Below are 13,252 nucleotides of genomic sequence, written 5' to 3'. Positions count from 1 at the left end.
ATGCAAGTGCATGCCATGTAACTAGAAAGTAGAAAACAAACTGAAAGTCTGGAGAATACTAACTTACAAATAATGGATGCATATTTCTGTTCACCAATGGCTTGCTATGATTATAATTGTAAAAATTATTTTTAGGGATGCAAAGCAGCATTTTTGATTTTAATTTTTTCATCTAAAATACTTTTTTAAAAAATTGGTTTTGTGTACACTGCACATTGAAGAAAAAGTGCATCAATGGCAAGATTAGTTTACAGTTCATAAAATGGGACAAATAAGTGGGTGTGCAATAAATCAGCAAAAGCAACTTGGGCATATATTACATTTATATATATATATATATATATATATATATATATATATATATATATATATATATATATATATATATATATATATATATAAAGTTATTTATTTGTATCAGCAGTTCCATGAAGAACCTTTAACTTTCCGCAAAACCTTTCCAAAAGGTTGTTTATAGTGGAAAAAAATGTTCTTCACACTATTATTATTATTTATTGAGTTTATCAAGTGAAAGAAATGACATTATGTCCAACCTGTTTTATGCATATAGTAAGCATACATATTGCTTGTTTGTATTTTATCGACATTGCTTATAAATGCACCCTACCATAATGGCAAGATTTTTTTTTTCATTTATTTGACAGAAATCTTTTGTAACATTATAAATACTTTCACTGTTATTTTAGATCCCTTTTAAATAAAAGTATACATTTAAAAATAACTGATTTAATTATGATAATAAATTATACATTTTATAACATAATATTCAAACACATAATAATATGATAGAAATCCCAAGTTAGCTTCCTAATTCCTAAGAAAGACCACAAATAATTTAAGTAAAATCTTTCAAATGAAACCAGGTGCAGTTTAAGCAATGATCAACATTAACAGTAGGGGACAGCAGAGAACAATTCAAATCATTTTTCTACACGAATGTCATTTATACTGTGTGGGGGTTGATATCATATCGTATCTTAAGTTACAACATCCCTTATTATCTTAACATTGTATGTGCGCATACAAAATTAAAGTGAATAAGAAATATCCTAGATTCACTAATCAAATTTGCGTCATTAACCCTATTAAGTCTTTTGTACAAAGGGTCAGATTTCCTTGTCAACTCAAGTGGCTGCTGTGATAATTTGATGAAATGCTAAAAAAATAAAAAAAAAAAGAAAATCATGAAAATCTGAAATATTTTATATTTATTTTTCATTAAGATTGTTAGATCAATATCAGTTAAACAATCTGAACATTTTACATTATGAAAATAAATCTGACCTTTAGTATAAATATGCTAAGTTTGATGAGTGACTCAGAAATAGTGCAGAGTCTTAAATATCCCCTTTTTTAAATTTATGTTCATTTTACTTTTTTTTTTTCAAAATCCTAAAACATTCTTTTTAATTAGAGGCTGAAATGGGAATAAATTCTCAGAATAGTTTGCTATCTACACATTCTCAGGAGAAAGGCACAAAGCTGTCACAGGGCTGGTACCCTTTAAATAAAATGCACTTTTAAATAACTAATATGTACCTTTAAGGTTCCTAATATATACCATTTAGGGGTAAATTTGGTGCAAAAATTTACCTTTTAGCTTTTGTACTTATTGTTACTGCCCTATTGACAGCTTTGTACCTTTTTTCTGTACAGTATACAAGCTATTTGTAAGCTTACTATTAATAGATTTTGCTGTCTATTATTATTGTATATGTAATTTTGGAAATAATTGTGTTTGTGTGTTTTGTGTGTGGTTGTTTAGATATGTGTGTATAGCACAGCTGTGGGGTGAGTGTGTGTATGTTCTGTCCACAACAGTGCCCCTCTCATAGACAATGAGGCCCGGCAGAGAGCGGCCCGTGCTCTATTATACCCATAATCCCCGTGGCTTTGTGCTCTGCCGAGAGAGAGAGCGAGAGAGACAGAAAGAGAGAAAGAGGGAGGAGGGACAAACGTGAGCTCATCCTAAACAACTCTCATCCAGGGTCAGATTCACAGAGAGACACAAAGAGAGAGCGGTGGAAAAGAAACAATCGCAGAGACACATTTGAAACGAAAGAGATGGACAGGAAATAAAGCTTTCAAAAACTGGGGCCAACTAAACACAAGAAAATATGAATGCTGCTTGTTGCAAAACTTGCCACCATGATATTAGTGTGTTCTTGGCTGGTCTGGTGGTTCGTTCACATTGAATTGCTCAGAATACAGAAAAAATTTAAAAAGCCTGGTTTTACTCATCTTACTTGCCAAGAATAGTTTTATTTAGTATTTTTTCCCTCTAAAGTGTTTATTTATTATTGGTTTAAATTACTGTCTTATTTATTCATTTGTATGAATTTAGATCGACTTATACTGTATCTCTTAGCGTATAAATATGGCCCCGGTAATCTGATTACTGTCTCTTTAAGAAGGTTAAGAGCACCTCTTTAAGAGGTTTTGGACACATGCAGTAATAAAACACAGAAGACACGGTAGTGCTGAGCAGAGTTTGTTATGAGTAGTTTTTCTTTTGAGACCTGTCAAGTTATCCTTTGTTAAAATTAAGTTCACTTTAGTTTACCTTAAAAATAGTTCTTATTATGTAAATAATATACTTTAACCCTTGTGCTGTGCTGAAAATCTTTTACCAAATTTGATGTTCCTGGTCAAAAATGACAGGCCTTTAAAAAAAGTGCTTGCTATATTATCATGAACTTCTGGATTCAATCTTTTTATTAACTTGTTTTCTTTCAGTTAGAACAGGTTTTGTATTTCTTTTTGGAACTTATTGATTGTAGGCCTCATTGATCTGAACTCAGGTTTTGAGTGAATAAAAAAACAAAAAAAAAAAAAAAAAACATATCTGTCGATTGTTTCACCAGTGTTCACAAAAAGAAACCGAGATGCATAAGCTCAGATCAGTGGGGTCAACCATCAAACAGTTTCAAAAAGAAATACAAAATCTGTGCTAATCGAACACAAACAAGTTGATAAAAAGATTGAATTCATTATTTGGTAATAATATATCATAATGAGATCTACAACCTTTTTTATGTGGGCTGGTCATATTTGAATGGTTACACCACAATTTACATTTATTCATTTTGGAGATGTTTTTCTCCAAAGCGACTTGCAAATGAGGACAATAGAAGCAATCAAACCAACAAAAGAGCAATAATATGTAAGTGCTGTGACTAGTCTTCTTGGTTAGTCTAACACAGTACATGTAGTAAGGTTTTTTTTAAATAATAAATAAAAAGAAAAAAGTACATATAATAGAAAAAGAATAGAGAACACTAGTGTTATAGAGTCCTTTTTTAGAATAAAAATGGAATACAGAGTGCAAGTGGTAGAGAGTCAAGAGTAGATGTTGTCTGTAGCTGTTTCTTGAAGATGGCTAAAGACTCAGCTGCTCAGATTGAGATCGGGTGGTCATTCGACCAGCAGGCAGTTAAGGTAAAAGTCTGTGAAAGTGGTTTTGTGCCTCTTTAGGATGGCACTTCAATGCACCGTTCACTTGCAGAACGCAAGCTTCTAGAGGGCACGTAAATCTGAAGTAGTGAATTTAGATAAAGGGGTGCAGAGCTAGTGGTTGTTTTGTAGGCAAACATTAATGCCTTGAATTTTATAGGTCTATTCCAGTGCAAACTGATGAACAGAGGTGTGACATGCCCTGTTTTTAGCTTGTTAAAGACTACTCTTGCTGCTGCATTCTGGGTAAGATGCAGAGGTTTGACAGAACTGTCTGCAAGGCCTGACAAGAGGGTGTTGCAATATAGGACAGAACTAGATCTTGAACAATCAGTTCTCTCTTGGCAAGGTTGAGTTGAAGGTGATGGTCCTTTGTCCAACAAGAAATGTCTGTTAGAAAAGCTGAGATGTGAGCAGCTATTGTCGGATCATCAGGCTGGAATGAGAGGTAGAGTTGAGTGTCATCAGCATAGCAGTGATATGAAGACCCTGCAAACAAACCTTTACAGGCCCACTTAGGGGCCCACTTAGTGCTTACCTCCATAACAGTGATTTCAAACTTTATTTTTTTCAATAAAACAATGCTAAGGCTTTCTGGAGGCTAAGTGAGGGCTGCCAGTGCACGGCCAGTGCTAAGGGGCAAACAATTTGCCAATGAGCAAATTCTCAGAGAAGAGAAGTGGTCCAAGAACTGAGCCCTGAGGCACCCCAGTAGTTAGATATTGCGACTTGGACACCTCACCCCTCCAAGATACCCTGGACCTATCCTAACTGATGAGAGAGGACAACAGTAGATGGACTTTTTCAAATGGTCTAATGATGGATTGGTTTCTTACAAACATGCAGCTTTGCACTTCACCAGATGTTAATTGATGGACTGGAGGGGTGTGGATTATTGTGTTTTTATCAGCTGTTTGGACTCTTATTCTGATGGAACCCATTCACTGCAGAGGATCCATTGTTGAGCAAGTGATGCAATGCTTATTTTTTTCTCCATCTGTTTAGATAAACAAACTCATTTACATCTTTGATGGCATATGAGAGTGAGTACATTTTTATTTTTGGGTGAACTACTCCTTTAAATGAGAAGAAGCCCCAACAGGGTTGAAAATGGTCATGTCTTGGTCAAACAACTTCATGAACATTATAAGTGGACCTAAGGGAAAACAGTAAAGTAAAGTAAAATAAAATAAAATAAAATACATTATGACACATCAGATGAATGAGTCAGTTGTACAGTCCACAATCCTTGGCGAAATCATTAATGGTAAAAGTATGTTTATTTCATAAGAAACCACTACAAACAGAGCATAATGAATATAATCTTTCTTATAATATTTTTTACCCTGCTACAAAATATTAATGAAATTAATACACACTATCAAATGAACACAATTATCACATTACAAACAATGATTAAATACTGTGAATAAATAATGAAAATAGCCAGATACATTTTAATTTATAAAACTATGGCGAGTCAAGTAAACCTCCCAGAAAAGTCTGCGTCTAAATAGGCATCTACTAACACCCACAGTGACCAGCTCTGTGAATTGCTAAATGAATCTGATGTCACAGTTAAATTACACCCTTAACTTAATCATAAAATGTAACCTCCAAAGACACAGTCACTCAAAGTTATGTAATGATTTTCATTTGGTTTGTGTTTGTTTGTTGATTGCATTGCTTTTCGGTGAGTTGCAGTAGCTACTATGAAAATATCACACAGATGGCTTATACACATAATCATAGATTCTACATGTGTTGCATTCTTGCTCAAAAAGTCAGCAGTTCTTCATAGATTTATAACTCTAACAGTCATTTTGGTGAATGCCAAATAAATGTGCTAATGAAACTCTCATAAGAACTAAACTCATCATGACAAATAGCTCAACACAATGAGATAGCAAGCCTTTTGTGCTACCATGGGTGATCTCATTCGTACTCATAGGTATTAGCAGAAAATGTGCACACATACTTTTTTGTACGTTTAGACACTAAAACTGTACAATATCAATATTAACAGCAAATAAAATGTAAATGATTTTACACAAGTAAACCAGTCTTATCCTCTAATAAATGAGAATACCAGTTTGATTTTTACATACTGGTAAATGATGGAAAATCCTTTATTTCAAGTCAAATGTATTCATAAATGAAATCTGCATGGGCCTAATAAAAGTAACCCGGAGACTTCTGTCATTATTTACTCACCCTGACATTGTTTTAAATCTGTGTGAATTAAAAATAAGATATTTTGAAGAATGTGGGTAACCAAACATTTGCCATTCACTTCTATAGTATTTTTTTCCCCATACTGCCAAAGAGAGAAATTCATGCAGGTTTATTAAAACAGCAAGGTGAGTAAATGATGACAGAATTTTCATTTTTAGGTGAATTGTCCCTTAAGTCATATGCAGGCTTTCTATGGCTGAATCATCAAAGACATGAAATGTTACTAATTTATTGATTCATACAAAATAGAATGAAACCAATATAATTTCAAAAATGGTGAATGTGTTAAATAAATTTATAGCCAACATATTTAGTAAATCTTATTTATTATAAACCCACCTATTCATTCCTTTAATTCAATTGTTTTTGATCCTCAGAGTGTTCAGTATAAATACGTACTTTAAGTTTTAAATGCTGTCATTACTTTGATTCTGTGCATTTCAGTGTCTATCCAAATCTCAAAATATGCTAGAACCCTTTTGTGTATGAATACCTATGAATACTAATGAAATCATGTTGGTGCTACACAAGCTCATGATGGGCAAAAATGCAATCCCATCAGCAGTAGCATGACACAGCGCCATTATGTCACAATCCAGGTCCACCTCACAATCAGCCTGCTTTGGTTTAATAGCTTATTTTAAGTTGAGTTGTAGTCACAACTCTTTTGAATTACTTCACAACACCCATCACAATAATCAGCTCTCCTTCAATTCTCTTCTGTACAATGTTCATTTTGTCACAAAAAGTAATCCGGAGGAGTAGGAGAAGGCGAGGTGTTGGGATGGGAAGGCTGAGTCTCGTTTGAACTGATGAGCTTCTCGTAACGAGCTTTGTATGTGTCTCGCTCTCTCAACACACGAGACAGCTCACACTGCAGCTGCTCCAGCTAGAGGAACCAAAACAAAGAGAAATCCTAGACTTTAAATACTAAAATCATGTTGATTGCTATTAACTTTCTGATGGAAATAGTGATCATCTTTTCTTTACTACTGTTATATATCTGAGTGAAACAGCTTCTTGAATGAGAAAAAGTGTAGGCTGGGACTTTGTTTTGGACTTGAATGTTTTCTGATTAAAGATTATAAAAAAAATAAAATAAAATGCACATACACATACACATAAATAATTTAAAATCAAAAGGCAATACTCCATAAAAATTCCATTGTGACTTTAAAATAGTCTTAAAATGTTTTCCAGATTACCAAGAGAGTTATGTTATAATTGTCTTATTATTATTATTATTATAATTTCCTGCTCTGTTATAATCAGTGTTGGGGGTCAGACATTAGAAGTAACGCAAGTTATGTATTCAGATTGCTTTTTTGTTAAGTAACTAGTGAAGTAATGCATTACTTTATGCTACTTTCATGAGTTCGCCTGCCCATCCAGTCCTGATGGTTAATGGTAAAGGAACTTGGCTTGCTGTCCTCAATGGAGGTTCGAACCCGAGGCTCAGCTTGAAAGCCGAGTTCAACCCCCCATTGCGGTACTACCTAAGAAAAAGAAAACAGAAATAGAGGAGGAAATGGGGAGGTGGAGGGATGCCGGATGAATTGAAGCTAGGATGGCGCGATGAGAGCTGCTTATAGGCTCGTAATGATGATTGACAGGACTGAATGATCCGGCTCCTCCTGAACCTACGTTTGGAACTTCATTTAAAGTTACTTTTTTAGTGAGTTACACAATATTGTAATGCATTACTTTTAGTAGCACCTTTCCCCAACACTGGTTATAATAACTGACTTTTGTTGTTTGTGGTTGTATTTGTCTAATTTCTGTCATATTTCAGTGCTTGATAGTCTACCTGCTGTGTGAGAATGTGCTTCTCGGACTCAAGCGCGTGCCGGTGCTGGAGTCGTTTGTAACGGCAGGACTGGGCGTAACCGCGGTTCTTCAGTGTCCGTCTTTTCTGTTTCAAACGGACCACCTCATCTTTGCTTACCCCACGCAAATGTCTGTTCAGCTCTCGCACTGACAGATTTACCAACTGCTCATCGGAAAAACGCTCATCCACCCCGCACTGAAAGAGAAAGAGACAATAAGAGGTAAGTCTGAGAGATTTGTCACGGAATGGACACAAAGTGTGATAATGACAATCAAAGCTTCATCAAACACTCACAAGGACAATAATGGATAAATGATTAGTACACGGAGGTTGAAATGTCTGATGTACTGAACAGTCAGATGAAAACGGCACAGTCATTTAGAAGTATTATTTATTTAGTGTAGTTTGTTTTGCCTTATTTCTTTTGTGGTGCTAACAGAATTGGATTTAAACCAGATGATATCAACAACTGTAAAAACCACGACAAGATAATAACCACAAGAGCAATAATAATAATTTAAAAAATCCCTGCAATAGTCATACAGCCCAAAAATGTTTTACTACAATATTTATATATGTATGCATGCATGCATTTTTAGTGACTTAGTTTTGGTTGCAATTGAAACATTACTGAAAACAAATTCCTTTTAAACATTAGTCACTCTCAAACTCGCAATTCATAACTGTTTAGGTAAATTGGTGGCAATTGTAACATACTGTAGTTTGGCCTAGAGGTGTGGTGTAGTGTGTGTGTGATTTTGGCAGCACATTTCCATACAGCATAATCTGACTGAGTGTAAGTGACAGTGATCAGGATTACATCATAATAATAGTATATATTACCATAATCTGATAGTACTGCTCCATATTTAGAGACAGGCATTCACCAGCCACATCCATCAAATTGCTTTCAACACACTTCAAAACAAAATCACCAACCATTTATAGTTCAAAATGTGGAAAAATCATTCTCACTGAATTTGTGCAAACCCTTGTGAAAAAGCAGTGTGCTTAATTGTATTTAGATCTTCAAACTATATGTATATATATATATATGAAAAATCATTCTCACTGAATTTGTGCAAACCCTTGTGAAAAAGCAGTATATTTAGATCTTCAAATATATAAAGTACTATCCCCTAAATATGTTAAGGGCACTTAAATGCAAATAAAGTAAGTACACTTTCATAACTATATTTCTTAAATCTCACAAATAAACTTTTAAAAGAGTTTTCTCATTTTTTCCTCACTTTTCTCACGTTTCCTGAAAAGTTGAAAATTATTTTGGGAACGTATCTGCTGAAGAAGTCTGATCGCTGTTGAGCACATGCATGTGACTGTGCTGAAACCATTTTTGGAGGATGAATTTAGTGACTGCAGGTACCTGAGTGACTTGCAGATGATGATGATGATGATGATGATAATAGCCTTGCATTGGATGGTGTGGGTGATGGAGGCGGCTCTGTGGACTGAGGGGTTGTGAGAAGGGACTGGTGGATGTGTTGACACTGGAGAGAGATGGAGGGGTGGAAGAAACGACCAGTATAGGCCTGTGACACATGTCTGACGGCTTGTTAAGAACAACATCAACACCGCTGTCACTGCTGGAGTCACCCATGTAACTGCTGCTCGAACTCTGGGACAAAACTGGGAACTGCGAAAGAGCGGAGGAGATGCAAAGAGATTACAAAGAGCACATTAGAAAGAGTTTACAATAAAAAATGCACATTTGGCCAGTGGTTCTTGTGACCAGTGGTTTCCCTTGGCCGGTGGTCCTCAACCCTGTTCCCAGATAAAAACTCACTAAACCAGGATTGAGAACTTCTGGCCTATAAAATAAGAAATCATGCACATAAACTATGATGGAAATACATTTACCCAATAAGTTCCTTGATACACAAGAAAAAACTCACGTGACTGCCTCAACAGATCATGTGATTGGATAACTAGACAAACCAGTGGACTTATCTCATCGCAAATGTTGTTTTAATAACCCGAGTGAAAGTACATCATCAAAATGATTTTGTATAATTACCTTCCAGAACTGTCTCACAAGATTGCATTCCCAAACATCATCTGCCTCCTAAGATGCATTGACTGGCTGCGTTCATGCATGCTATCAAATGAAATATACTTCAAAAGTCTGCACATTCGACTGTATGCATACGCTAGCATACACGTACAAAAGCAAAGTATACTTTGGGCTTAAGAATGCAATATGTACTCGCATTGCTTTATGTATTGTGTTTTTCAACACATTTTGGAATGGAATGGTGTCTGAAATTGAGGTTCAGGGCCCTATTTTATCGATCTAAGTGCATGGTCTAAAGCACACAACGCAAGTGCACTTAGGGTGTGTCCGAATCCATTTTTACTAGTTTAACGATGGGAATGAAATGGATCTACTACTGGACATAGGTAGGCTAATTCTGATACATGCAGTGACTATCCATTATGACGTGTAGGCATTTTTATGTTTATGTACACAATAATAATCTTTTAAATTTTAATCCTTTAATTTTTCATATTTGGCATGTTTGTGTACTGCTGCGAGTCTCTGTGTGTGTAATAGGTAAAGTGTACATGCCATGTGGACCCGTCTATGGGCGCATATTACTAACGCACTCTTTAAATAACAAAAAAATTATAATACTGCACCATTGTCTTTAGAGCAGGTTTTAGTTGGTCAATGGTACAGTCTATTTCAGTTGCTTTAAAATAACAACTCGCTAGCACACCCATGGGTGAACAAATAGGCGCAATTACATTTGCTATTTAAACAACGTGGCACAGGACGTGAAAATGATAACTCCGTCGAGGTTCTAACTAGCAAGAAACACTTGCATCATGCCTGGCGCCGCGTTGCATGGAGGGAACTCAAAGTTAGAAGTGATTTTCTTCACTCACTTGGGACAAACAAATACATGGTTCAAATATCTTAGATCATACCTGTGAAGTTACAGCGGCTGCAGCAGAGTTCAGCAGGGCCTCCACTGCATCCTCACATCCCAGAAACCCTCCTCGATCCCGATCCCCTCGATCCGGCACTCCTCCAAGAGCTCCCAGCAGAGACGCGGCACCTCCGGGCTCCCCACCAAACTGTTGCTGCAGTGCAGCCAACCAGAGCAGGTCCTCCAAGGAAGTGGGGTTTGAACACGGCGTGGGACCTCCAGGGGCTGGGCTCCCGTCCAGGTTTCCTTGAGAGCCAGAGCTCTGGCCTGACATGTACCCGGTGGAGATGGACATCGGGAACGAGAGAGAGGAAGAAGAGGAGGATGCAGATGGCGGAGGGTGTCCGTCACTGAGCGTGGGTGATGGAGGAAGGGAGGTGTAGGGACTGGAGCTGAGGCTGGAGTCAGGAGGAGGGTGAGGAGCATACGGAGAACTGGCTGTTTCTTGGTGGATGCCTGGTTTGGGGTATAGGCAGGTCGGAGGAGGTGGAGGGGTGTCAGGCTTCACTTCAAACTTTAGCAGGTCAAAGTCATTGAGATACTCCATGGCCAGGGGGCTTGGAGGCAAAGAGGGCAGCGGCAGGGACGAAGACATTGCTGTGTCGACAGGAAGTATGGAAGTTGTTGTCTTTGAGTATTCAAGGCGAACAACAACAGACTTCAGTTCTTACACAGAGATGGAAACACTAATGTGCCAAATTAGACACGGTTGTTAAAATTATTCCAGTTTTATCATCTGAAACTGACAAAGAGAAAGAGAGAGAAAAAATAGTGATTAGCCATTAGTCTTCTCCAGCTATACCGTGCAGATACTATATGTGACCCTGGAGCACAAAACCAGGCTGGGGTATATTTGTAGCAATAGCCAAAAATACATTGTATGGGTCAAAATGTTTGATTTATCTTTTATGACAAAAACCATTTGAATATTAAGGAAAGATCATGTTCCATGAAGATATTCTGTAAATTCCCTACCGTAAATATATCAAAACTTAATTTTTGATAAGTAAAATGCATTGCTAAGGACTTCATTTGTACAGCTTTTAAGGCGATTTTCTCAATATTTGTATTTATTTATTAATTGTTTTTTTTTTTGCACCCTCAGATTCCAGATTTTCAAATAGTTGTATCTCGGCCAAATATTGTCCTGTCCTAACAAACCATACATCAATGGAAAGCTTATTTATTCAGCTTTCAGATTTCCAAAGAATGCCCTTTTGGCTGGTTTTGTGGTCCAGGGTTACATATGGTAATCTGTGACCAATTGTAGTGAGACTGCATTAGCAGGTAACGACTAACATACTGACTGATGTTCTGGAAGGTTATGTCACATTAGACAAGAAGATTCCAAAGCCTGGACTGATATTACAATATAGGCTGATAGTGACACCTTTATTAAATAATTAAAACATAAAAAAGCAATGTAAGAAATTATTTTTCACGTAAAATTACAGAACCTTTGTGATAAACGGCTTTCATTTATTGGCTAATAATGTATCCTGTTGATGTATGGGTTGCAAACGGTTTCAGATTAATAGAGGAAAGGCCTAAATCCAATCCCATAATCTTAATCCATCAATCTAGTTATTCCACTGAACAGTTGCTCCTTAACACAAGTGTTATGTACAACTCAGACAATATTTAATGTTGTCAGGCTTGATGAAATACATGTCAAAGTATTCATTATAGGGTAACAGACACAGACCAACTAACACATCTACAGAGAAAAGCACCATTCAAAGCATTTTGTGTTAAAAACCGAACACTGTGGCATTTTGAGATAACACAAGTTTACATATTTTGGAACTAACAATCCATATGTTGAAATTCACACATAGATGGTTAGATCATAAACCAAATCTACAAAAAATATTCAAATATGAAGATAAATAATAAAAAAAATATTTTAGGTTTCAAGTCATTACAACTTCAACTAATTCCAGTATTGCCAAGGGTTATGTTAAACAATTTTACAACTTGTCTTTAAAGGAAATTATAAAAAAAAAAAAATTCTAGTACAGAAACATCTTGACATTAGGCAGGAATTCATTTTAATAACTGAAAACTTTCATAAAAAATGTGAAATTAACATTTACAATTTTAATAATAATAAATCTGTTTCACTTAATTTTAAGCGAAGTAGGCACCCTTAAATTCAGAGGCTAGATTATAAACTACTAAAACTACAAACCTGAATAAAAAGCGTTTGTTTTAATCAGTAATTATTAGTTTTAATAGATTAAAATAATTTAATTATTAAACATTAATTTGTAATTCTAAAATTAAAACTGAATCTTTAACTGAAATATTAGCATTAATAAACTTATAAAACAGTTTTTAAGTCGTAATAATCATTATTTAAATCATTATTTTAGCTGCTAAGAGAATGATTTACTTTCAGTTGTTTTAGATGGTCTTTAGTTTTATAGAAAGAATAAAAGCATAGATTAAGTGGGAAAAGAGAGGATTTGAGAGTGGAATAAAAGAGTGAGAGAACAAAAGAGGGTGAAAAAGAGTGTCAGGATAAAACTAGCACAACTACAGAGCGACAGAGGGAGAAATGAAGAGACAACGGAAGAAAAAGTTTGTTTTAAAAAGCCCATATTTCTTACCGTGTGTTCATGTGGACACATCCTGAGGTATTGACTGACAGATTGATTCCTGCCAGTGTGTGTATATGAGTGTGTGTGTCAATGTGAGAGCATGTGTTTGGTTTGAGTGTGTGTGTGTGAGCCACTTTGGAGCTGATTGCCACTAACAGAGC

At 35.8% G+C, this 13,252-nt stretch overlaps 1 protein-coding gene across 1 annotated transcript; it reads right to left on the bottom strand.

The window, feature by feature from the left end:
• Window positions 1-4,527: 4,527 nt before the first annotated feature.
• LOC122141111 (transcription factor MafB-like) lies at window positions 4,528-13,252 on the bottom strand. Its single transcript, XM_042747277.1, has 5 exons — window positions 13,101-13,252; window positions 10,487-11,230; window positions 8,922-9,191; window positions 7,517-7,732; window positions 4,528-6,598 (listed from the first exon to the last, which is right to left on the bottom strand). The coding sequence occupies exons 2-5, from the start codon at window positions 11,081-11,083 to the stop codon at window positions 6,449-6,451; spliced, it is 1,233 nt and encodes a 410-aa protein (XP_042603211.1). The 5' UTR covers window positions 11,084-11,230; window positions 13,101-13,252; the 3' UTR covers window positions 4,528-6,448.

Source organism: Cyprinus carpio, chromosome B20 (assembly GCF_018340385.1).
Source record: "Cyprinus carpio isolate SPL01 chromosome B20, ASM1834038v1, whole genome shotgun sequence".
NCBI classification, from domain to species: domain Eukaryota; kingdom Metazoa; phylum Chordata; class Actinopteri; order Cypriniformes; family Cyprinidae; genus Cyprinus; species Cyprinus carpio.
This window is presented reverse-complemented; position numbering and strand designations above follow the sequence as displayed.

Bases quoted from the DNA above. Each gene is read 5' to 3' on its own strand.
- LOC122141111 (XM_042747277.1), bottom strand. From the start codon at position 11,083: ATGTCTTCGTCCCTGCCGCTGCCCTCTTTGCCTCCAAGCCCCCTGGCC. The intron at 7,733-8,921 runs GTACCTGCAGTC...TTTCTCTTTCAG, and splicing joins ATCATCTGCAAGTCACTCAG to TGCGGGGTGGATGAGCGTTT. The intron at 6,599-7,516 runs GTAGACTATCAA...TGGTTCCTCTAG, and splicing joins AGCACATTCTCACACAGCAG to CTGGAGCAGCTGCAGTGTGA.